Source organism: Colletotrichum godetiae (genome assembly GCF_030913485.1).
Source record: "Colletotrichum godetiae strain CBS 193.32 chromosome Unknown BDP55scaffold_23, whole genome shotgun sequence".
In the NCBI taxonomy this organism is placed as follows: domain Eukaryota; kingdom Fungi; phylum Ascomycota; class Sordariomycetes; order Glomerellales; family Glomerellaceae; genus Colletotrichum; species Colletotrichum godetiae.
In genome coordinates, this window is record NW_026851271.1 from 374,605 (window position 1) to 399,349 (window position 24,745).

At 50.7% G+C, this 24,745-nt stretch overlaps 7 protein-coding genes and 1 non-coding gene across 8 annotated transcripts; 3 read left to right on the forward strand and 5 right to left on the reverse strand.

Annotated features, from left to right (window-relative positions):
• Positions 1–920: 920 nt before the first annotated feature.
• Positions 921–2,241, reverse strand: BDP55DRAFT_665516 (uncharacterized protein). Its single transcript, XM_060575043.1, has one exon. The coding sequence runs from the start codon at positions 1,980–1,982 to the stop codon at positions 1,113–1,115; it is 870 nt and encodes a 289-aa protein (XP_060428991.1). The 5' UTR covers positions 1,983–2,241; the 3' UTR covers positions 921–1,112.
• A 1,918-nt stretch (positions 2,242–4,159) lies between these two features.
• On the reverse strand, positions 4,160–5,217 carry BDP55DRAFT_665519 (uncharacterized protein). The gene is made up of 2 exons (XM_060575044.1): positions 4,915–5,217; positions 4,160–4,840 (listed from the first exon to the last, which is right to left on the reverse strand). The coding sequence occupies exons 1-2, from the start codon at positions 5,136–5,138 to the stop codon at positions 4,600–4,602; spliced, it is 465 nt and encodes a 154-aa protein (XP_060428992.1). The 5' UTR covers positions 5,139–5,217; the 3' UTR covers positions 4,160–4,599.
• Positions 5,218–5,965: 748 nt separating this feature from the next.
• Positions 5,966–6,774, forward strand: BDP55DRAFT_553431 (iron/manganese superoxide dismutase; the record flags this gene model as incomplete). Its single annotated transcript, XM_060569288.1, has 4 exons — positions 5,966–6,013; positions 6,068–6,120; positions 6,186–6,588; positions 6,652–6,774. 4 exons carry the CDS (start codon positions 5,966–5,968, stop codon positions 6,772–6,774), a joined length of 627 nt encoding a protein of 208 aa, XP_060428993.1.
• A 5,449-nt stretch (positions 6,775–12,223) lies between these two features.
• Positions 12,224–14,911, forward strand: BDP55DRAFT_665530 (uncharacterized protein). The gene is made up of 6 exons (XM_060575045.1): positions 12,224–12,602; positions 12,705–13,206; positions 13,259–13,814; positions 13,878–14,105; positions 14,170–14,442; positions 14,515–14,911. Exons 1-6 carry the CDS (start codon positions 12,467–12,469, stop codon positions 14,821–14,823), a joined length of 2,004 nt encoding a protein of 667 aa, XP_060428994.1. The 5' UTR covers positions 12,224–12,466; the 3' UTR covers positions 14,824–14,911.
• Positions 14,912–15,163: 252 nt separating this feature from the next.
• BDP55DRAFT_729230 (uncharacterized protein) lies at positions 15,164–15,816 on the reverse strand (the record flags this gene model as incomplete). The annotated part of the gene is made up of 2 exons (XM_060579541.1): positions 15,164–15,522; positions 15,588–15,816. 2 exons carry the CDS (start codon positions 15,814–15,816, stop codon positions 15,164–15,166), a joined length of 588 nt encoding a protein of 195 aa, XP_060428995.1.
• Positions 15,817–20,675: 4,859 nt separating this feature from the next.
• BDP55DRAFT_694363 (permease for cytosine/purines, uracil, thiamine, allantoin-domain-containing protein) lies at positions 20,676–22,286 on the reverse strand (the record flags this gene model as incomplete). The annotated part of the gene is made up of 4 exons (XM_060577347.1): positions 20,676–21,258; positions 21,327–21,728; positions 21,788–21,955; positions 22,036–22,286. 4 exons carry the CDS (start codon positions 22,284–22,286, stop codon positions 20,676–20,678), a joined length of 1,404 nt encoding a protein of 467 aa, XP_060428996.1.
• Positions 22,287–23,234: 948 nt separating this feature from the next.
• On the forward strand, positions 23,235–24,586 carry BDP55DRAFT_745365 (Endoribonuclease L-PSP/chorismate mutase-like protein; the record flags this gene model as incomplete). The annotated part of the gene is made up of 3 exons (XM_060580535.1): positions 23,235–23,346; positions 23,417–23,726; positions 23,982–24,586. 3 exons carry the CDS (start codon positions 23,235–23,237, stop codon positions 24,154–24,156), a joined length of 597 nt encoding a protein of 198 aa, XP_060428997.1. The 3' UTR covers positions 24,157–24,586.
• BDP55DRAFT_t194 lies at positions 24,252–24,339 on the reverse strand. Its single transcript has one exon. It is a non-coding gene; the product is annotated as a tRNA-Glu (tRNA).
• Positions 24,587–24,745: the final 159 nt, after the last annotated feature.

Below are 24,745 nucleotides of genomic sequence, written 5' to 3' on the forward strand. Positions count from 1 at the left end.
TACATAGAGGCTCTGCCCGGATCACCGATGACAGTTGGGCACTCACATGATTCGCGAAAGTTGACCTGGACCATTAGTTTCCAGTGTTTCATAGCATGGCTAAACCAGAGCTGATCGATTGGCTTTATTCTCAAAAGGTTTACGCGCGAGGCCAACATTCCGTCCAAAATTTCCGTCTCCACACAAAGTGCCAAGAACCAAATTATTGACAGTTTGCTCCTCCAGCAACATTGTGGCACTTTTGACTGCCGCAGTCCATAAACTATGAAAAAAAAACAATGAGCACACAAAGTTGATGGATTTTTGTGCGAGAATGCTTACATCGAAAACATTGTTCCTCGCGAGGTTGCAGAACTTGATCTTGTTGCCTACACAAACCTGCAGCTCCTCACCTACGCAGGACTGGGCGGATACAACCGCAGCGAAGAGAAAGGAGATTGCAGTAATGAATTTCATGGCGACTAAAGCGGTCGAGTGTTGATGTTTAATTGAGAGACTTGGTACTGTGCAGTCTCTAGTTTAACACGCGGGACCGGTTGCATGCAAGCATCTGGTGGATTTCACACTTTATCAAGGATTTCAGGCAAATCCAAAACATCTGCCGACTACTTAGTAACACGGCAAGGCCGCGATCTCAATCGATATCTTTAGATAATAGAAGAAGACCTATTGCTCTTGTACATAAACCAGTATGAAAGAAGCACATCTACATTATCACAGCTCGCGATGATGGATTCTAGCGAGGTGGTGTCTCTTCACGTGGAGTGCTGTGGAGACTGAAGAGCAGTCTCATGCTAGCCCATGCGAAAGAAGGTAGCGAATCCTAGACACAAGCATCAGTCGAGGCCCAAGGGCAATTTTACCAATGACTTTCATTGCAGATGGAGAAGCTTCACAATGGCATATTAGTCGACCGCTAAAGTCTGAATGATTAAGGATTGTGTATTTGTACATATTTGGTGTACATGAGTATTTAACATTATCATAATGAGTGTCTAGTTTCGGTTGCGTTCTCTATGCTTCGTATCATATACCTCGATGTGTCATATCGTAAAATAAAAAGTCGCTGGTATCCATATATGCAATTTTCAAGCCGTATCCGTCAAAGCGGCTTAATAGGTGTAAACCTGCTCGGGGCCGAGGTTGCCAAACTGTCCGGAGCCGAAGGGGCTGGAAGGAGCGGTGGTAACAGGCTTGCCGTTGATATCAGAGACACCAAACCAAGCAAGCTCCTTGCCATTGACGACGGTCACGACGGCGAAAGCAGGGGCAGGGTTGGCGACGTAGCCCCATGAGACCTTGAAGTTGGAGCCGGAAGTGCAGGGCTGATCGGACCAGCTCTCGGTGGCCGCGTTGGAACCGGGCATGCGGATGACAGTGCAGCGCTCAGTCTTGCCATCGGCTTCAATGGCAAAGTTGTAGTCGCAGCCGTCGTTCTTCTCGCCGCAGTAACGGGTCATATCCTTGATCGTCCAGGTCTTGCCCTCAACTGCCTTGGGGTTGGGGTAGGCGGGAGCGCTTCCGCCGGATCCGGAGGTGGGTGCGGGAGTGGGTACCGCGGTGGCAGAGAGGGTCGGGTACGTGAAGTAGGACGAGGGGCAGGATCCGGGGTGAGCAGGGTTGCAGCCACCCGGGATACCGGAGATGGAAGTGAAAGTTGGTGCGGGGGCGGCGGTGGCAGTGGCAGTGGTGTAGGTGAAGTAGGAGGAGGGGCAAGATCCGGGATGAGCCGGGTTGCAGCCGCCGGGGATGCCGGTGGAGGTAGGCTTGGGGAGGTTGGCAGTCGCGGAGGCGCAGTACTCGCGGTTGCGAGCGTTGTCCTCACCAACGCAGGCGGTCAGAGTGCATGAGCAGGCAACCTCTGGGGTACCGGCCGCGATGCAGGCCTTGTAGGCATCCTGACAGGCGTCCTGGCGAGCGTTGAGAGGAGCCGCAACGGCGACGGAGGCCATGGCCAAAGCAAAGACGATGTTGTTCATCATGATGATTTAAGGTAAGAAATAGTTTATGTAATGTCGGAGATGGCAAATCTTGATAGGGATGCTTGTAGATGAACTGTCTGTAGAATTGATCTTGTTGTTGATGAAGTTGAGTGTGATGGAGAGAGATTACAACATCTCAGCAGCGATGTTGCAATCGTTATATACATGTTTCTCGAGACATCGTAAGACAGTCAAAATTCGTCTCTCCGCCTGTCTTTCGGCGAGAAACTTCAACATCTCGTGTTCGCCTGTGTGCGAGAAGCTCGTCTGTGGAGCCGAAAGGGCGGGAAAAAGGTTCTAAGTTGTTCGTATTGACTAGCAACCCACCTCGCCTTAGCCGTTCGCCCCGGCAACTAACCCGTTAAGGTTGACAGCACAATATCTCCACGGGCCTCATGATCTCATGGCTCAACTAGCGTCTCAAGGACCCCATATTTGTGGCAGGGGCTTAACAGACCATCGGGCTGTCTTTCACTTCCCAACCAGGCCGAGCCTCACCCGAACGGGCAGAGGCTCTTTGAGAACAAAGTTTGTTTGACGTCAGAAACACGCTGAAAATAGACACTGGCTTCCAGCTTGGGTTATGCAGAGGAAGCGTGCCAATCAGCCCACCAGAGACCCTCCCGTCTTTGACCAAGACCGGGCTAGTCGGTTACTGCCGAACGGTCGATCAACCCGGCTCCGCTGTCCGCCAACCTCTTGGCCCGGGTCATTGAACCGAGGGGAAGAAAATGCTTTCCGTATCCGTAGAGCTTTACCCAACCATTGATTTTGCCTCCCCCACGAGTCAAGCCATGCTACGTTGCTCCCGAAAACCAAGAATAGCAAAGGCTAACCTCAATTTTGGAACTAAACAGCCCTCTGCTGAAAGGCTGAATACATTCAGCTTTCCCTACACCCTGGTCGAGACTTTGGTGCTCGCATTAGTTCATCAGTGCCGGACTGGCTTGGAAAACCACCAACGACAAATGGTTCTTGCTCACCAGTATCTGTTGTTCCACTTAGGTCCCTAGGCCTGAAGTCGTGATACATCAGCGATCTTACTCCCAGATGCTGTCATCGATTCTGTAGAAGCGCGCTTCGGGAATTCCATGCACGTTTGATTACAAAATCCTTTGAGGCAAAGACGTAAACTTTTGCGGGATGTTGCCGAGGAATGTTGCAAGACGTAATATGGAGGGCTTTCGCATCCCGTTTTCATACCTCGTATTGATCGCCACCTTGCATCGTGCTCGCTTAAACAGCTAAGTGTTAGCGCGGAGAAAGTGCAGGGCATTTCGCCGCTGAGTCTCATTTAGTCTTGCCTCTTGAATTATCTTGAAAACTCATCGAAAGATCATTCGAACAATTGGAACACGGAAACGGATGGCCTTGGTCACATGGTCACATCCATTCTTGGCTCAGTCAATACCCCCTTGGTAATTAATGTTCACCGCAGACGATGTCTTAGTCCAGTCACTTCGATTTCGGTGACAATTTCATCCTCGGAGCCATTGTCAAGATCATCACGTATATGGCGCCTCCGTTAGACTGATAGAGCATCCAGTTCCAGCACTGACTCTACAGTCTTACTGCTAGAAGTGCTCAAATCTTCATATCCTGTCTTTCAGAATCTAGGACATTTACTTCCTCCCGATATGGAGAGAAAGGCTCCGTTATTTACAATGCCGGAACAGTCTTGTCTAGTGGACTACTTCATCAGGCCCTTCTTCTCCCCATAACGATGAACGATTTGGCATGGTAATATCTCACGGAACTCACAATGCGAGTTTCGATTCAGAGACCGGGTTTCCGAAGAGACTGATGTAACTGAGTAAAAGACACAGCGCTGACTTTCTTTGGGTCCATCTGAAGTAATCTGCGGACACAAGATTGTTGATTATCACCGTGAAGTGAGATATCAAGACGAATTCATGGAGGTATGGTGAGAATTGGCATAAGTACGCTTCTGTCGCAAAAATGACGACGTTAATTGCGGGCAGCAATTAACGCCACATACCCTACGCCAGCTTCAGACGTCTCCGTCTCATTACAGGGTCGTTGTGGAAAATCTGCAGAAAGAATCCGAGAGGCAGTCGTTCCAGGGTGGTCGCTCTGGCTTGATAGGATGTTATGCAGTGCCACACACGATACCTGAGTCTGGGAAGATGCACTCTTGACCGTTTAATGGAGATATAAGATAGTACGTAGCATGTTATATTACTACTCCACTGGAAAGTAGACCGGCCCATAAAGCGATAGGCTACATACTTAGTATCAGCACACAGCAGTCGCGCATCAGACTCTAAGCCATTCCCGCTGGATGGATACCAGCTCGTATCTTTTAGAAGCTTGTTGAATTTGTTGCGAGACCACGAACTAAACTGAAAGCTCGAGGTATGTCTGATAAGTCAATGTTCCCAATTCAAAGTAAAAGGTCCAGAGCGTTCCAGTTTGCTCAGCCCGATGAATACATACACTCAATTTGCAAGTGTACTTGAATAATTTTACTCCGGATCCCAATCCCAGTCTTTGTATCAAACCCATCCCTAAATCTCGAATGCCAATATTGAACCGTGCTTTGACGCCAAATACCATGCAAATAATAACTCCTCAAATTAGATGCGGTGTCATGTTCTTATAACGCGTTGACGAAGTTGAACCCAACGATGCCCTCAGCACATGCGTGATCCATCTCAGTCCCGGGAAAGACGGAGACTCTGCGACCAATGATGCCATCATCGCCAACTTCCAGCGAGACTGGTCTTTTCAACGCCAACTCAAGTGTAGAACCGTTCTCGAGAATCGAGGCACCGGAGAAAGCGAAGCGTTGGAATAAACCGCAGTCTTCAAGTTTACGAGTGAGGTCACCAGACTGACTGTTGAAAATATCTTTGTTAGCATCCAGTAGCACTCAACTCGACTCAGCGTCGTTCTCGTTAGCGGAACGTACTGTATTACAACGATCATTTCCGACAATGACTGTAAGTCGCATCCTTCGCCGCCTGTGATTCTCGCATGAGTAGCAAAAGAGCATCCTGGTTCGCCTGGCGTGTGAAATGCGAGATCTCCGCGAAGTCGCTGCTTCGATATTGATGGGCTGTGCTGGCTGCAAGGGTGGTTGAGCACGGCTAAGGCGCCGCCACGAGGCTTGGTGCAGGTATCTGGACCGCACATGGTGAAGTACCTAGTAACGTGTTGTGGGAATAGCTAACTGAACAGTGTAAGCTCCTTCTTCAAGAATCAGGACAACAGTAATACGGCCCAGCTCTTCTCAAGCCAGAGCCTTCCGGATGCTTTAAATGTCTTGATCGACTCTAACAACTCCCTCAAGGTGCTCATTCTGTCTCTCTATCCCTGTCATCCCAAAACGAAGGTGAATGGGTCCCGGACCGGGGCGTCACTGACAATGAGTTGACCAATCATAGCACGATGTTTACCCCAAATTGGGCGCTCAAGGACCCTGCGCGGGTTTCCCGGTGAGCAAGTTAGAGCAAAATTGATCATGTTTACGCCGGTCTGCATTGCTTGCATCCATCACCGCGGCAAACAGACAGATGAAGACATGAAAAGTGTAGCGGAGATGACAATGGTCCTCTCAAACCAGTACTGTGATCAGGATTGGGTCTCATGGCAGTTGGGCGGGTGGAGATGCCCAACGCGTCTGTGAGTGTTAGCACCATGACCCATGCAATGTCAGAATGGAGCTGGTTAATGAGACGTGGGAAGGGTAACCATCAAGGTGTCTGTCATATCCTCGGCCTCAACGGACCTGGAGAAGACACTCTTTGTTACCGAGATGATGAAATGTGCTCGAATTTACCCCTCTTTTGGATCATTAGGATGTCTCTATCAGTGGAGGTGCCTCTGGAACCCAGATTTTTACCCCCCGATACATATTCCGATTGTCTTGACTTCATCCACGCATAGCACCAGAAAGTGAAGACATTCAATCGCCTCATAGACCAGCTCAACACACTGCATCCACCACCAAACATTCCACAATGACCAGCACTCAGTACACACTGCCCAAGCTTCCCTATGCTTACGATGTTCGTGTCCTATCACTACTCGATGAAGCCTGTGTTGGCTAACCTCTCCCCCAGGCTCTCGAGCCGCACATCTCAGGTCAAATCATGGAGCTACACCACAGCAGGCAGTGAGTCATCTCGTGTCTGGACAAAAGGAAGCAGGAGTAGTTTGCTAATGGTCGAAAATCAACAGCCACCAAACATACGTGACAAACTTGAACAAAGCCATCGAAACCTACAACGTCAACCCTCTCCAGAATCGCTTCGCAGTTCTCGCGGCCCTCAATTTCCACGGTGGTGGCCACATCAACCACTCCCTCTTCTGGGAGAACCTCTCACCAGCTTCAAGCCCGGATGCCTCGCCCGATGCGGCACCGAAGCTGATCGCCGAGATCACTCGCATCTGGGGAAGCCTCGACCAATTCAAAACGGCCTTCAACAACGCTCTGCTTGGTATCACCGGCAGCGGCTGGGGTTGGCTGGTAAAGGACGATGTCACCGGCCTCCACATTGTTACCACCAAAGACCAGGACCCCGTCACCAAGGGTGTACCCATCTTTGGAGTCGACATGTGGGAGCACGCGTACTACCTGCAGGTTTGTGCTCACAGCGTGAATAAACAATCGAGAGTCAGACAGACTAACTAATGATGATAAAAGTACCTCAATGGGAAGGCGGCATACGTGGAGAATATTTGGAACGTCATCAACTGGAAGACCTCGGAGCTGAGACTCTCGGGCAGCCGAGATGATGCATTCAAAGCATTGAAAGCGGTTCTCTGAGAAGAGAATGTCACGGTTGAGACTACACAGAGTTTGGGTTGATAGCTAGGAATAGACACGTGTCTTTGGCCCAAAGTTGTTTGCACGGTGATGAAGAGGCACAGCTACTCCGGTGGTCCGCCAAGCCACTGCATCGTGAATTTGATCTTTATTTCAAGTCAGTGGAACTGGTAACAATCAAAGCAAGTGGCTGGGGAGTAACTGAGCCATCGGTGCTGCAATGTGACCCTTCTCTAGCTCCCTGCCCGGTCGTGTAACCTGCAACCGTGAGAGAAAACTTGTCAGTGGCCCCATTCCAGACTGTTCAGAACTTAAGACAGTCTCAGATACGTGTTTTCCCTCTAAAAATTCTTCTACTTCAGGTAGAGCATCAACTTGGTCGCATTGTGCGAGGTTCGATGATTCAGGTCCTCTTGTACTTGGTGATGTGGCGCACAACCGCACTGTGAACACCTCGGCCACGCATCGAGGCGATACTGTTGTTGGGACAGGTGAGCGCAAGGTTTTGTCAAACAGAAACAATCGCATAGAACAAGGTCTCTTGCATGGGGACTCTTGTATGGGGACATGCCCGAGTCGTCCAGCCACTCACCTAAATCCCCGGGGGTAAGCAAAGACAAACATCCACGGATGTGAGACGACCCACGCAGCCCGAGATGAAGTGCAAACAGAACGTGAAGCTTTGCTGGCCTATCTAGAGTGGCGAGGATTACTCCTGTCTTCGGCCGATTAAAATTCTTCCGAATTCGCTACTGTAACGGAAACTCTCAGACAAACTTGCTTCCCCCACTCATCTCGGCGTGGCATTTGCACAGCCCTCGTGTATACTCCCGCAATCCACCTGTGACAAGACTGTCAGGTCTACGGGATCTAGATGTACGTCCGGCCCGCCTGCAGGAAGCACCTCTCCGATACAGCTGCAAGTAACATGAGCTGTCCTTTTCGCTCTTCAGATAGAACTAGTGCATACGAGCAGTCTCTGATTTTGCAGCTAAGGAGAAAAGCTTTGGATTTCGAATTTTTGTGTAGGAGACCAGTATTGTCTGTTTGGTCACTTCCCCTGGAGTACCGGAAACTTGCAGCTGCGTCGATGCAGGCATACACGCAACGAGGTCGCCGACCCTGGTGTTGCACTATCTTGTTGGAAGCCAATGCAAGAAGCAAAAAGTCCCTCCATGTGGTGTCACCTCATGTATGATGGTGAGTACGGCATCTGTCGTGCATGTGCGTGCTCAGAGAATGTATTTTCAAGCCTTTGGAATAGCTCGAAGGCTCACACATTCTATACCCAATTCTGGGCGACGACGACACCAGGTTCTCGTAAACCTGCCCTTTATAATACGAAGATCACATAATAGCAATTGGTTGCTTTAATCTTACGCCGCTGGAAACACAATCCCATGAGTCTCGCCTACATGTAACTTTCGTTTGAAATTTTTGTTTGACTGTGCCGAGTTACTTGGAGAGATTGTGTAGGACGGACACCCGCAGCCGCAATCAGGACATCTGCAGCCGTGTTCATCACGGCTCTTCTTTCTCATCGCTCTGAATTACCCACGTAGGCTTTTCGTCGACTACCTTAGAGAAAACACGAACGCTGAGACTCTTTTCCTACTTTAAGCGACGGATGAACAGTGGCTCCTGAAGTGCTAGCTCGGGAGCCTTCCGAGCCATGCAGCTTTCCACGTTGAATCAGCATGGCATGCATTGGGTCGGGATGCAGAATGGTGGCGTTTTCCTAAATACCCTTCATAATAGTCCCGTCAGATGAGTATAGCTTAAGTCACTATTCGGGGCGGTCAAACGGTCTTTTCAAACCATGTCGAAGGCTTACCTCGAATAGGGTTAAGTACCCATCTCTTCGAGCCCATGCGGCAACGACGGGACTCGAACGTTGTGATTTGTGCGATCTCACTCCAAACAGCCTAAAGGCAAGCCCCGATGCCCTGTCCAAGTCTACAATATTATATCAAGACACTCGAACTGATTGCTGTTTTGTTGGCCCTCGGCGGCATCTTGCATGCAAAGCCCGGCCGGAGTGCGTTCTAGACTGGGGCACCGGCTTCCGTGACGAGGATGTCTGCCGATTCTCCCGTCGGCATTTCAATCGATCATGCTCATATCTGTCTGCTGTCCCATCTGCAATTAGAGTACAGAAGATAAAATATTGCTATAAAGCCGTCTGGACGCAAAGATGTAGAGCTCGTCTTTCCATTGCGAACCAGCGAGCACCAGCGGTTGCGACATCACACTCGTTGAATACCCTCGCCTATCTGCTCGCCATGTTCTCGGTCGTTCTTCATTTCGCCCTTTTGGGTTTAGGGTGAGAACTCCATCATGTCTCCCTCGAATGTTTCTGACTGAGATTCGCAGTGCCTCTCTGGTTAGCGCCATCCCTCCCAACGTCAACAACTACCTCCACCCGCATCCTCCAGCCACGGTCACTGTCACTGCTTATGGATTCCAGTGTGCCAGTACCGTGACTGTAACCGAGATCTTGACTGTGACGCCGGCGTACTTTCACACTTGCGAGTCTTCCAGTACGAGCATCCCAGGAACCTTGAGTTCCAAGTCCTCGTCATCTAGCACTCTTCCCCCTCCTCTGGCTACGTCCTCCGGCTACACCGACTCATCCACCTCCGTTGGCCTCGGCACTTCTTCTGAAGCCACTGGAGCGTTGTCTTCTTGGACTCCAACCATTACTACGGGAGTCGCGGTCTCCTCCCAACTGCCTAGTGCTGGTACTCCGAGCTCCTCTCTCACCTGGAGCGTTAATACCACATCGTAAGCAAACCTCACCTCGCAGATACAATTGTTTATTGATCAAAGCTCCAGAACTACCAGCCTTTCCAGCTCGTCCAGTTACGGTACTGGTACTCCTGGCACGAGTGTTGCTGCTGGATCCTCCTCGAGCCTCTGGACAAATTCAACACGCACCCCTATCACTCGCACCGTCACCAAGACTATCCGGACCACCGACGCAGACTCGTCTACTTCTTCCGAACGTACGACCCAAAGCGTTCCAAGCATCCCTACGATCAGCATTCCTCCTCTTCCATCTGTCTCCACACGGTCCGACAAGTCGAGCGTTTCTTCCCCTGTTTCCCACTCGTTGACCACTCTCACCACGACGTCAGTCTTCAATACCACTGTCTCATCTCAGCATCCTGGAATATCCACCCTCTCTCCTTCTACTTCTCACACTACCAAAAGAACCACGGTTGTCGTGACCCTCACGAAAACTGTCCCTCTGAGCACTGGTACTGCCTACTCGTCAACTAGCCGTGGCACAGGAGTCTCCAGTAGCTTTCCATCTCTTTCATTACCGACCTCTATCCGACTTTCCACCACGCTCAGCTACCCTACAACCGCATTAAGCTTGTCCAACACTACTCCTGCCTCTCACAGAAGTAGCACTGTCTCCACTGCCTCCGTTGAAAGCACATCCACAGGACTCACACATTCCTCGGCCTCCAAGGAACCTTGCAACACTTACGAGAAATCCTCTTCTATGTCCATGTCATCGTACCTCTCCCCCTCTTCTTCTTCTTCTTCGCCAGGCTTCACAGTATCCAGCGCTCTCCCCACTCTGGTCACACCCACAGGTACAGCAACTCTGAGCACTATTTCCGGCGAATACGACTACGCTCCCTCCTCCAAGGAGTCCACTGCGCCACCGGGAACCACTGTAGACAGCACCAAGCCGACACTTGTCTCTAGTAGCACTTCAGATATTCCAACAGGCTACGACACCGAATACCCTGCTCCAACCTCATCTCCGGGAATCACCGTCTCAAGTGCCCTTCCAACTCTGGTCAGCCCAACTGCCAGCAGCATCCCCGGCGGTTATGACTATCCTCCCTCTTCGTCTTCCGAGTCGTCTGAAGAGTCGACCTCGACCGCGTATCTCGGTACCACCGTGGCCAGTGCTCGACCGTCCCTGGTGAGCCCCTCCATGTCGGAGGTATCGCCCACCCCAACTACCTTTGAGACTCGCAAGTCCGATGAGTACACTTCGGCCTCTACCATCTACGGTGGCTATGAGTTCGGTCGCCGCCGAGCTCTTCGGATGTAACTTCTGTCTTGTACAAACTTCCGACCCTCCGGATGATGAAGTCAAGTTTGATTGTGCCTGGTAAACTGATGTGGGGGAGCGGGCAGCGATGGGGGCTGGAGTACAAAGCTGTTATTTCTCTTCTTGACTCTCGTTTAGAATTTTTTATGTAGGGGTATCTGGAGATATTATTGCGACACAAGATGGATACATGTGGGAAAACTCGAATATGGTCAACTACCTACGTAATCACTGGGATGACACTTTAGCCAATAACAAAAGCGTTTGTTATCACACGAGCAGCATTATAGGTCAGAACTGGGAGCATGCAGCCGTGATGCTTTCTTGAATGCCCTAATTCTTTTAAAAGAATGCATGCCGCTAGCTCTAAGCTGCAACTGTGATTCGTTCGTGTATCAGTGGCCTCTAAATATTGACCTTCCCTGGGGTCCATTGTTCGAGTAGGTGCTGTAGAAGTTATCGAACGACGTAGGTACCATTCATATCTTATCTTCTGCTTTGATCAGCCTCAAAAAACAAGGGAGCGGTTGGACGACGGCGATGTGAACAGGCAGACATAAGACCGAGTGTAATACCTACATGGGGCGTAAGCCCTTCGGTCAGCTCGAACTACAGCACATATGTCTCGCCGTATATGGTAACAATTCTCGCAACTTCCTCTCTGCTGTCGGCGCTGAGATATTTACTCGAGTCTCCCGGTCCTAAATGTAGTCCTTCTCCAAGTTCCAATGTCTCAGTCCTAGGGCTGAGCCTTGGCGGCATTGGTGGAGGCTAGGGAAGATAAACTCAAAGCTAGGCATGCGTTAGGAAGAATACCTGGCTAAGGCCCCAGTGATTTGTCTGCCTTGCCGCAAGTCTAGGCCCTGGTAAGGATTTGGTAGTGGTTGATGAAGCTACATGCGGCCGCAAACATCCAATGCCTCCTCGGGGATTCATGGGCTTACATATCGTGGCGCAATAACGTCAACGTGTGAGCGAGACAGATGCTACCATACCCAAGAAGAAGGGCTTGGATATTGCTCGACTCCAAAAAAGAAGCAAGGCAACGGAGTACGGGTTGACGAGACTATGCCTGACCACATAAATTGAGACAACACAAGGAAGTGAATCACCAATTTCTACGAATTTGCGCCTGGACCGGCTCTGCTTAATCGACTATAAATAGCTTTGATACAGGTAATCCAACTCAGTTGACATTTTCAACTAGAAATGTCCGAGATTTCTGAAGACTTCCGACTGCGCTCATTGACGTGCAGAAATCGGAGATGGATCGAAGCACTGCGGCTGAACCACCGCCAATGTTTGTGGCTCAAAGAGACAGACTTGGCAAAGGCTGTCCAGCTCGTCAAGCCACCTTAAGGTGCCAACCTTTCCCCGCATGAATGAATGAAAAATTCTGAATGCATCCAACCTTACTCTGCTAGCAGCCAGCGTGGCGTGTTCCGACCATTTGGGTAAAGAGACCCTCATAAAACGGGTTTGGATAGCTCAAGCGAGGTCTGTAGAAGCTCCAGATGAAGTGTATAATATTGCCGCGATCTTCCACATATTGGGGATACCTCCGCCCCAGATCAGTGATGAGAACGACGATTGCTGCAAATTTAGTCTGACTTTAACATGAGAATCCTGCGCTTTATATGTATCGTATCTGGGCTATCGTCTTGGGCCTCTGCTCAAAACTTTAGGAATCTTTCGACTCCTGATGCCCCGGCGTCCTCTACTGCCAGGCCACCGGTGCCGGACAGTTCTCCAGGTCAGTAAGCTACTTAAAAAGCCCTCGAAGGATATTTGTCGCATGAGATTTGATTTCCTTGAGTTGTTGACTGCGGGAGTTTGCTGACATGCGAGCATATAGAATCAGTCGCCCCTCCACCCCCGAGTAGTAGGCCCAATATACCGCCAGAAGCATCTTCCGTAGCAAAACCACCCGCATCAGAAGCTCGTCCAAGTTCAGCACAGCCCTCGATTCAAACCGTCAAACCCTCCACGAATCCCGAGGTAACACCCAAGGCTGCTTCTGCGTCATCCGCTGTCTCTGCCTCACCCATTTCCCCAAAAGAGGTAGCGTCTTCGCTTCAAATCAGTGTGTCTGGCCAAGCGGTCCCTTCGAATGACGTACCGAGCTCGAGAGATGCTGCTTCGTCGAGAGTAGTTGTACAGACCAGCGCGGCATCAGCAAGCATTCCCAACTCGAACCCGGCACAGCGCAGTACTCAAGCGCAGACCGGCGGCCCGAGAAATTCCGGTAGCTCTACATTGGTCCAGGTTCAGGGAACAGCAACCACTGCGCCTGGTGCACCTCAAGCATCTGGCACCCGAGCAGTTGATGACCCGGGCAATGATTCATCAACCCAAGTGTGAGTGATGCTCGATACCATGGTGACTCTCTATTTTTGCTAAGTTTGCAAGGTCTGGCACCGGCTCTCTGGGTGCTGGCCAAGCTACTTATACAGTTTCGTCGCCGGAACTAGCTACTACCGCTTCCTTTGCCGCTCAACCATCGGACAGCTTCCAAGGTGTCAATGAGACAGCAATTCTAGCGGTCCCCGAGTCTGGAGTTGCCACACCTCCCGACAAATCAACGATTGAGCAATTTCAAGCCGAGCTCAATGTCAACATTCCTGCAAAGTCGATCAACAACGAGAATGCTAGGGCACTTGCGATCCTTGAGACGGCATACTTTGAGTACTTTGCCAAGAAGGATCCTGCACCTGTAGACATGGGAAAGATCTCTATCCCAGCTAGCATCTCCGAGTGCCAGAATACATACTCTCAGAGATTGGCAAAGAGAAGGGACTTTGTTGACAATGTGCTAGACTGGGTTCCTCTAGTGTCGAGAGATCTCCGGGGCTTCAGTAATTGCAAAGCAGTTGACTCTATGGAAGTTGGAGTATATTTCCATTATATGAGAGCCTCTTCAACCGCCGAGAGGCCCAATGAGCTAGAGTCAAGGGCCAAAGCACAGGTAAGCCCTCACGGATCAATCTTAGAGGGATAGAGTTACAGTACGGGGGCTAATAGTACGTAGGTCGATGTCTTGAACGAGGCGCTGGGGGCAGTGAGGATCAACTTTCGTTTCATGGCACTCAATTGGTGGGAGCCGAAGGCAACTGAGGATTGGTCAAAAGTTACCAGACGCGAGTCTAAACTACTGGACTGGCAACGCCGGACACGAGCCCCTGGAAAATTGACACTGACCGTCTGGATCGTGAATGGATTAAGAAGCACTGATAAGGACGACCAGGAACTCAACAGCGTAAGGTCATTCCAATCGTGGGAAGGGGGAACAAATACTGACTAATGATTCACACTATACTTAGTACGTCACATTTCCGAACCAGCAGCTCGATGATGCAGACGGTATTGTAGTAGAACAGGCGCACGTTCAGGGAGGCGATGCCACAACACTTGTTCACGATGTCGGTCACTGGTTCGGTCTCGGCCATACATTCAATGAGATCGGCCAGGAATGTCTTGTTCAAGACGGATTGACAAACGCGACCCAGACGTCGGGTAACCGTGACGTGGTATACCAATGCTCGCAGGTAACATGCGCTGGTGGTCCGGCAGTTGAGATAAACAACTACATGAGTGTGAGTTTCCTGCAACCTTCAATTCGAACACTCCAAGAAGAGGGCTAACGGATCACTCTTCATCGGAAACAGTACTCGGCGTGCCGTGGAAAAATTCCAGAGAACGGCTTTACCACTGATCAGAAGGCGCGGATGTTTGCCAATGCGCTCGAATTCCGGCGCGGGTACGAGGCGGGAGAGTGTATGGCGGACGGGAAAGCGGCCGTGGGGAAGAGGTCTAGCATGCAGGATCTTCTCGATGGAAAGTGTCCGGATGTCAGCAAACAGGCAAGTATTCTGATGAACACACCGCATAGCTCGGGGGCAACTTTAGTTGGATCTCCAGCTAAATTTCCGACCACATTTACCTTGGTATGGACAATTGTGCTGTGGTTTCTCTAAAGCAGAACCATGCATCACATGGGGATTCTTCCACAAGCTTTTTGGATTCGAGCATCTTTGGACTTGGGAAACCGTTTAGAACAAACCACATGACATTAAAAAACTTGTATTGCTTTTGTAAACTATATGCCCGACATCAAGGCGCATCTGCACCCATGACGCAGGGCAATAAACCTCCGTACTTTTGACTGTGGAGGAATCTGAAATCATCCAACGTCAACCATGAACCGTTTCATCGCACCTTTTCTCGTGATTGTACAAAGGACCAACCCGTCCATCTTTGCAGAAAGCTCCGGGAGGGTTCTCCTTCCATGAGCCTTGTCTCCAATCGTCATGTAGCTTAGATGGCAAGAGCACCGAGCACGAGCATGGCCAGGCCACCGATAGGGGCAAGGCCTGCAGCGCCAGCCTGGACGGCGGAGGTGGTGGCAGCAGCGGTACCGGAAGCGGTACCAGAGGCGGAGGCGGTGCCGTTGCTGGCACGGGTCGACGTGACGACAACGCTGCTGGCGGAGGGGGAGGCAGTGACGGTCACGGCAGTGGTGCTGGCAACGGTGGGCATGCTGGCGGGGGGGACTGAAGAAGCAGCAGAGGCGGCCGAGGAGGCAGCAGCCGAGGAGGAGGCGGAGACCGAGGCGGACATACCAGACCCAGACGAAGCGGCGGCGCAAAGCTTGTCAGAGGCGGGGAGGACCTGGTCTGTTGGGAAGTGAGGTTAGTCCCTGATGATGTTACTTGAGTGGTGTAGAAGGATGTTAACATACTCAGAGCAACGTCGGCACCGCAGGCTCCGACGACGCAGCTAGTGGCGGCGGCCTGGATGGCAGACTTGTTGGCGGGCAGGCAAGTGCATACGTAGTCGCCATCCTTGCAGCTGGTGGCCGAGGCAGTGGCGTCCTGCAAGCACTTGCGAGCGCACTCGGGGATGATGGTAGGGTCAACCTGAGCGGCGACGACAGCGGCCAGGGCAGCGAGAGCGTAAGCGTACTTCATTTTGTTAATTGTTGATTAGAGGTGGAATATGTGTGTGAGGTGTTATGATAGTGGACAGCAGGTGTCGGTATGATAGACAAGCGAGTGTGGATGAAAGACGGAAGAAGAGAGAGTCTGAGGAAAGGCTGAGGAAGGTAGGGCTTTATGTAGATAGAGGTCGGAACACAGGGTACATGTGGTTACACCCTGATGCCTCTCGGCTGTTTAGGTATAGGAGGTACGTTCGAACTAGGATGACTTGGAGGTCTAGGTATAACGGAGAAGAAGGAATTGCGTGGATCCAGTTGGCTAACCTAATAAGCAAGGTTCTCAGGGCTAGGACGGGGCAAACAACTCAAGGCGGACCTTCAAAGAGTATGTACAGGCAGTTGCAGTAAGTACAGTGACTAGGTACTGGCACGCACCCGGAGTAGTCAGAGAAACCCGGAGGGATGAGTATCTCCGTTAGTAGAGTTACTGCGCAGGCGAGGCAAGAATCTGGGGGAAAATGGATAGCTGAGAGACCCTGGTTGTGAAAAGTGGTTGCTAGGCCCGAATGGAGTCGGCTTGTGCATGCGCGCTGCAACGATATGATGAAAAAGAAGAGAGCCAGAACAAGGCCTACCTCGTAGTTGAAAATTCCCCGCGCATACCCGACCTTTGAGTGGTCTGCGGGCCTCAGGGCTGCGCCGGTGATCGTATTAAGCAGAGGCGAGGGTTGCAGAGGAACAGGGGTGTGGACGGGTGGGAATACCGGATTGGATAGTCTCCTCCGTTAGGACGGGGATCATCTTGGGTCAAGGCGATGCCGGGGAAGTGGGCTTTCTGACCTCTATTACCTCTTAGCTAAGTTCAGAATCCTAGCCACTGCGGCGCGTGAGCGCGTATTGGAGATAGTGGTGTGTGTGAAGGGCACAGGTTGTGCTCGGTACTCATGTCGTTGGACATGTGAAGAAGGAGATCGATTTCCAAGAAGGGGAGTTACATGATGCAGATGGACCTGGGCTTTGCAGTGTTGGGAAGTTGGACCTTTGTATGTTGGGTCGAGCGTAATTTCGGAGCCAATTCGTTCATCTTAGGCATTAGCTGACATGGCGCTTCGCTTTCATGGGCGTTGAATCCCAAGGACTGGTGAGATTGTGGCTGGGATTTGGCGGACGTGCAACAGCCATGATCATTGATTTGATTACCCTTACGGAGTACAATAGGGGTGGTTTTCCGTAGCTGGGATCTAATGCTCCTCTTCTTCTTCTCTTTACAGATAAAATCCGGGGTGACCGGGGATGACGGCGGGAGCATCTCTTGGCTGCCTGTCGCGCTATTGGTGGGGAATCGAGGAATTGCCATTGGCCAAGCGTCGCGGTGGCATTAGACGTGATTCTTCAGACGTTGGATGAGCTGGAGGCTGCAGCTGTCAGATGAACCTCTGGCTATGGTTCCTGACTCTCTGCGGATGTGTGAAGTAAGTTTGGGGGCTTTGGAAGTCTGCAAAGTTAATTCAAAAGATGATGACTTTTGGCCTTGCTAGACCCAGGGTGCCAGGCCATAGTCCCACATACGGAATAATATTGAACTGCGGTCGGGTGGCACATGCGCCCCCGGGCCCGAAAGTGCAGTCATTGCTCGTATTGAACAAGCTGGAAAGCTGGAAAGTTCTCGACACCACGTCTAAGAGATCGTTGGAGACACTATCATATTGGCTCTTGCCTCCATCTCACCTCTGCGATTGTAGATGGATGCGGGCGATCTGGTCATCATGCAGACTTTGATAGAGCAAGAATCCACTTCTGCCTCTCCATGCCAATGATAAAAACGTAGAGGTTCCGCATTTCGGCAATTTGGACTAGCAATGGCTTGTCAATCTATCCGGGTCTGGCTCTTTAAGGTTGAGAGGGAGAGGGAGAGGGAGAGAGAGAGAGAGAGAGAGAGAGAGAGAGAGAGATAGAGAGAGAAAGAAGGTGGCACCAGACATGAAGCCACGCATCATACCTGGAAAGACAAGAAGACACGGACACAGGCAGACACAAGCGGGACAAGGTGGGCAGATGCAGGAACACACGGCAGCCACCAGCAACCATCATGATCCCTCCGTCCATGTTTCCCGACTAGGTAACACCCGTGTGTCATATCTGCCCTGATTGGGCCAACCTCACCACACCTGAGGCAGACTCTGCACTCTTCGCGTCCCCTCGGGGTGCCTTGACGACGTGGACGTGGACACATGGCTTGGAGGAGGCCCAGGAAGCCCAGCAGGGGAGGGCCACACATCGCTGCTTGTCTGGGGAGATGCCAATTTCCCCCGCACGACGCGATTCCTTTGTTGGAATGGCGCGGCCTGGGTGCCCCTGTCCCTGACTACATGTACTGCTTGGATGCAAGCCTGCCGAGGTGAAGCTGCTTCCTCGTTACGTCTTGTTGCAGGGAAATATGGAAAATTGCGGCAAGTAGACGGAGAAGAAAAAAGCATCTGATTATGGGACATTTGTATCTTAGCTGACGTTGGCGATGGATCAAGCTGCACGCCATATTTGCTTCTGTCACATGTAGATACGCCGTGGCACTGACTGACACTTGACACTGACATTGACATTGACATTAACATTGATAAGATTGACAGAAGACCAATCCATCATCTCCTTTCTACTCCGTAAGTACGGGATGAATCTGATCGCGACTTGACCTGAGATGAAAGATGCTCATCTCATCAATGGGGTGCCGCTTTTGAATTAACTCTAAACCAGAGCGAGCGGGAACAAACGACCATAACGAGGACCCCGATGCTGCCTTTGCTGGTCCGTTGGCTGGCAAAGAGCCCAGTCCGGTCCTTTTGCTGGGGCGGTGCAGGGATGCGCCAGCGGATGTGGCTCCAGTCGCTCAAGAGATCGGCCGAACAAGCCGGCTGCCCCCTCCCCCCTCCTCATCCAGACTTCCTCTTGTTCTCTGAGCCATGTTGTCAGCGCGAGTTGGCCTACTTAGTTGTCCGTCGTGGCGTAGGAAGCTTTGCAACAGCTTGAGCTTGTGCCACGGTTTGTCTTGCATCACGCATGGCGCGCTCCCTCCAAGACGCTATTCAGTCTTGACTTATTAGCCAGCCGCGTAGCTCCACGCGACAGTAGAGGCTTGCGGTCGTCGCTCTCAACGGCGCGCGTCGTACCTGAGCGTGCGTGCGTGTGTGCGTGCGTGCGAAGCCGTGCGAAGCCGTCCGAGAAAGATCTACCTCATCTCGCCTTGCGGCAATGACGGCACAACGGTCTGTGAGCACTGAATAGACAACCGCTCCCTGGTTCTAACTTCTGTGGGGACGAGACTTCGGACCTGGTCTGATATTTCCTTGTTGATGTTGATGGAGAACGCCGTTGCTCAACGCTTGCTGAGGTTTCCCGCGAGTCGATCGTAAAGGTTCACGGCCCCTGGCCAGTCACTTTAGTCTTGTGACAATGCAAATCTCGGCAAAAATGGCCTGGAGTCTGCCATGGCGAATGGCAATTTTCCCGTCGCGGTTGGCTGTTCCGCGTTGTGGGCGATGGATGTTGGTTGGCGCGTCTCGACCCCCTAGCTAAGGTTGCAAGCGTCGCACCAGGCGACTTGGGGTGTTTCTGATAATCCGTCTGACGACGAGACTTCAGAGGGGATCATCGACTTCCAAGATTTTCCGAGCTGAATCCCCGAGGCTACTTGTGACAGGCGAAGCGATCCGACGTAGGCGCTTGGTGCCTTGTTTTTTGGAAAGAGGAGAGGGTAACGTCGGCTGCGATCCAAATGTTGTCTCAACTTCTCAATTCGATGCCGGCTCCTTGACTGCTGTTAACTTGGACCTCTTTTTCGTGCAATTTCTCCTTTCACCCGCTGAGAACCTCACACTGGCAGTGTCTTGCTATCGTGCATCCCATTGCTTTTCCAAGTCAACGGCCATCTGCCAAGACCCAGGACCTGGCCTGCAAAATTCTCCGCAAGGTTGCAGCGTATTTCTGCGCCCGGATGCACTCTTTGCTTTCCCACAAGTCCGGGCATTTTTCAACGTTTGACGTGGCACTTCTTATCAAATCATGTGGCCGTTTCGTTCGGACCGTTTGCCATGCGGGTAGTTTGAAAGTGGATGATAGAATATTGCTTATTCCAGGATGTAGCGACGCTTGCAGTCTCGTCGATAAATGCCAATGCCGCCAAATCGGCCGAGGAGGCATGCCGGAAAGTGGCCGGAAGCATCAAGGCACCGCTTTGTGTCTCGGGGGAACTGAACAGGCTGGCCATTGTAAAGACTGAGAAGCTTTCCGACAGTTTCTGAACAACAAAAGGAAAACTTGGTGGGCACAGCTCGCTCTTAAATGTAATTTAGAGGTACCTTGCACACCCGATGTGAGCACGACATCGGCTAGGTTGATGAGGCCAACCATCAAGCACCACGGCACCTCAAGGATGCACACATCGCCCCGGCAAGACATCGGCTGATCAACCAATATTGACAATCTAGCACCTCGGAATGCGTGCAGCCACAGTAGCAACTGGCCATATGTCAGCTCGACAATCTACTTGATTCTAATGAGTAATGATCAAGGTCGAGTCTGGTGGCAGGCATAGCGGCTGGGAGGTTCTGGATGAAGGCGCCGAAAGACGCCTTCGGTGACATCGACGGAATCGCTGGTCCTGATTCCAAGGTGAATACATTGATCCTGCCGTGGAGGACTAACATCTTTGCACTCATCGCAGTCCTACTCGCTCGAGCTCTGCGAGATTGACACCAATCATGATACCTTCTACCGTCATCAAAGGAAACGACATGGTGCCGATGGAATAATCCCAGGTCCTGGATACAACTTGAACTTATTCAAAGACTGGGGATGAATAGTTATAAAGTAGTCTCGTCACAGATGGCACCAATATCAGGATCCAACGCACATGGTTTCCATAAAAGGGACGATCAGCCCAAAAGAGCAGCAAAGCGATACCACGGCCGCAAATCCAAGCGGGATTGCTTTGGGATTATCCCAATTAGAGACGTTGTAAGCACGACCACGACGGAAACAGAAGTGCTCAGTAAGCGCAATGCTACTGTAAGAAGCCGTCCAATATCCAACGACGCTCAGGAAGTTGGATAGGGAGTTGTAGAAGTTGGAGCTGGCGACGATCGAGATGGGCACAATAATCGCCACAATGACAACCGAGTACAGATATCGGGGAAGACGACTGAGAATCGGGTAAAGGGATTGAAAGCTAATAGAGAGTGAGTATAGAGTGCACGCCGTGAGGCCGAGCACAGAGAACGCCAGCAGGACTGAGACGAACTTTCCAAATCCGCCCAGGGGAGAGTTCATAGCATTGATGATACCGCCGACGGAGTATAGTCCGTACGCCTCAGCCCAAGCATCGTTTCCTGGCACAGCGGCACCTGCAGCAGCACCCAGAATTAGTAGCAAAATTGAAGGTACGCTGTAGCATGCGTAGACGCATAAGAAGATCTTGAATCTGTAGGAGACACAAAGTGAGCCCGAGAGATCCTCGTTGAACGCTGAGATATGTATGAGCAGACGTACCTTGGGGTGTAAGGGTCAATATATACGGCGAAGTCTGAGACCAAAGGAGCCCAACTAGTACACAGACTTGCACACGCAGCGGCAAATGTCAAGAAACTTCTTGGTGAGATAACAACGGACTCCGCACCAGTCCTCGCAAACGATTTCCCACGGACATCGGCAACAATTATGAGAGCAACAAGAGATGGAGCCCACAGGTATTGATCAATATAATGCAAGTACTTGTAGCCCAGAAAGGAGATGGGCAGTGCGCCAACAACACTGGTTGTGATACCAACAGCCAAGCTGAGATCGCCTTGGGACACAGCCGTGAGAGTCTGCCCACTGACAATAGACGTCATGATAGTGTAGCCTATCAACGTGGCAATTTGTAGCAACGCAATGCCAACGGCAAAGTAATAGCTATTCTTCGAGTTAGCTGCAATGGAAGACAACAGTACGAGACACGATGTCTAGAATACCTGAAGTAGTATCTCGTCTGTATCATTTGACGCATCCCAGTCTTGGGCCCCATCGTACCCAGCCAGGCAATAGGAAGCATGAAGATGAGGGTGCTGATCACGATGACAGCCGAAGCAACAGCAAGATCTAATCCAAAGACCAAGGTTCCGGATATGCCGGTGGTCATTCTGATGGTTTCCGTCAGCCCAGTGAATAAAAGGCAATTTTCCCCAAAAGAGGAAGATGGATAAGAGATGTCAAAACTTACGGAAGGGTAGTGCAGTTCGCAGTGAGCCACAGCGTGAATAGTTGCAAAGTGTTCCTAACGGTCCTTTCTTCGATCGGAACCGGCGCTACGCCTCGAGTCTCGGCAGAGCTCAATAAGGCTCTCGGCAACTTGGTAAGCCAGCTCCTTGGTGGAGGGTCCTGAGAGCCTGCTCCGATGGAGACATTGTCGGCATCGTCTCCGAGCTTTTTCTCAAGATCCACAAGAGCGGGCGTCTCGTGTCCCGCGGCCATTGTTTCTAAGTCTGTTGGGTGGGTAGAAATCTCAGTAGACAAGATGGCACAGATGCTTGAAGCATATTGCTAGTTGGTCTCGAGAGTTGGTCCCAGAAGCCAGGTCACTGGCTTATTTTAATATCTACTATCTTCGAATGTCTCTATGCTTTCGAAATCGTTCGCTGGGGTCGATTAGAATAAAGATTACACGGGAAGGGGTAGACTGATTTCGGATGACACCACAAATTACATGAACTGGCGTCAATCTATCACTAACCGACTACCCTGGATATTCCATCCGAGAGATGAAATACGGTTGTTATCTTATCATTGCAATCATGTATGATTTGGGATTGTGAGTCACGCATTCTGACACGTAAATGCACAACACAGCGTCGGGTCAACATTGAGTCGTGGACGGGCTTGGTTTGAATAGATAACCCCCGCAGCTAGTGAAACGAAAGATGAATTCCGCCGTCGTGTTCTCCTTAAAATGGGCCAGTTTCTAGCGACGAGAATCCAAAGAACCGATTGAAACAAGATAGGCCAGATAAGAAGGCCGGATCGCAGAGATTGGGTAGAACTAGTCCTTGTCATCCTGTCAACTTGCCGATAGCATGCTACATGTGCTGACGCCTTTCTTCAAGATCCCTCTGTCACCATGTTGCGCGATATATTTGACATCAGACAAACAGGTATCGTGGATATGACTCAAGAGCATTGTGCCAAAGATGCATCGTTTCGTTTGATAATAAAATATGCGATGTTTTGATAGTCTAGTGCCGTCAAAGAGCCTGGATCTCTGGCCGCACAAAATGAGACCATAAGATTCATCAATGCCCATATTTATCCGACTGCTACCCCATGTCCTCAAGCTCCCCGACTCACGAACCATATCTTCCAACAATTCGACCGGCACTACTGTCCTCGCATCCGTCCCTGCCCCCTTCTCATTGCCTGACAACCATGTCCCACCTCCAATATTACGCGTACGCGGACCATGGTCTCAGGCAGAGAAGGAACTTTTCCTACAGCCAGGCAGTTCGCATTGGCGACCGCATCGAGTGTGCCGGCCAAGGTATGAATGGCTACTTCACCACCTCTCAATCGCTCTCTGGATGGGTTTGCTGGATTTTCATCCATAACAGGCGGCTGGGACCCAGTATCTGGCGAGTTTCACAAGGAAATCAATGAACAGATTGATCAAGCCTTCAAGAATGTGGAATTGAATTTGAGAGACGCTGGCGGGGAGGCCTGGTCTCAGGTATTCCGAGTTAACTCGTACCACGTACCCATTAACAACGAGGCATTGGCAGCCGTGGTGAGGAACTTCAGGCATTACGTGCCAGATCACCAGCCCATATGGACATGTATTGGGGTCCCGCGCTTGGGCGAAGATGATATGCGGGTGGAGATAGAAGTCGTAGCTTATGGTCCAACAACACCCTCGGCTTCACAGTGAGGCGTTGCCTAGCAAGAATGGGAATCCTAGGATTTGAAGACCTATTTTTATCCCGTCTTGAAGCTCAGAGGTTATCTCGTGATCGTTATGTTATGAATGACGTCGTACGTCTGGTCCGTAAGAGAATGGTGTATTGGAATTTGGACCTTTGAGAAACTCCATTCTTTTCATAATTGCGAGTGTCATCGCGTTTAAGATGAAAGACGTTCCTTCTAGAGATTGAAGGCGTCGCCACTTTAAAGCTACTCTAGTCCCGAGTCTCTTATGACAGCTATGATGGAATCTCCCAACGGAAATATCAAGCAAGTCAGTCAATCATCGTCTGGACAGCCGACTGGTACCAGCAGGGCCTTCATCAAAGTGTTTACAGACACCGAAACAACTGGCTCTACTCGTATTAGATCGTTATATTATGATACACTCTGAATGTAATATGGAAATGGTATGTTTGCTCGTAGTGATCCAGTAGATGACGCTCTCGTAAAAAAAAACCGCAAGCGCCACGATGTGTCAAATGCATGTTCCCACACCGAGGTTCGAACTCGGGTCTCTCCGGAACGTTTCTAGGGGACTGAAAGCGGAGTATCCTAACCACTGGACTATATGGGATATGGGGTACCCTGATGATGCAAAGATGTCGAGTAGTTTCACAAGTCAGGTACCAGGAGCAGGAAGTAGGGGCGAAACACCATCGTTGTTCTTTCGGGGAATCTGGTGTTTATAAAGAAGCACTGCTTGATCAAGAAGCCTCAGTTGAAAAGACTACTCGATATTACTATTTTTAAAATACCGGATGCCGATCATCTCAGCTAGCAGCCTTCACTTCCTACTGCAACGACATGCTCTCAGAAAGAGCTTCCCTTATGCCTCAGCTTTAGGTTCTCATCGGCTACTATAGTGGATACTTTACATACCAATTTACTTCTAGAAGATAGAAAGTACGCAGCCTCCAGATCTGGCTTGGATTTCGAGTCGCTTGTAAGCAAAAAAGTTCCAATATCAACATGTCTTGTCA

Coding starts and splice junctions, on each gene's coding strand:
- BDP55DRAFT_665516 (XM_060575043.1), bottom strand. CDS start 1,982: ATGATGAACAACATCGTCTTTGCTTTGGCCATGGCCTCCGTCGCCGTT.
- BDP55DRAFT_665519 (XM_060575044.1), bottom strand. CDS start 5,138: ATGTGCGGTCCAGATACCTGCACCAAGCCTCGTGGCGGCGCCTTAGCC. Junction 4,841..4,914: donor GAAATGATCGTTGTAATACA/GTACGTTCCGCT, acceptor TATTTTCAACAG/TCAGTCTGGTGACCTCACTC.
- BDP55DRAFT_665530 (XM_060575045.1), top strand. CDS start 12,467: ATGAGAATCCTGCGCTTTATATGTATCGTATCTGGGCTATCGTCTTGG. Junction 12,603..12,704: donor GGTGCCGGACAGTTCTCCAG/GTCAGTAAGCTA, acceptor GCGAGCATATAG/AATCAGTCGCCCCTCCACCC. Junction 13,815..13,877: donor AGTCAAGGGCCAAAGCACAG/GTAAGCCCTCAC, acceptor AATAGTACGTAG/GTCGATGTCTTGAACGAGGC.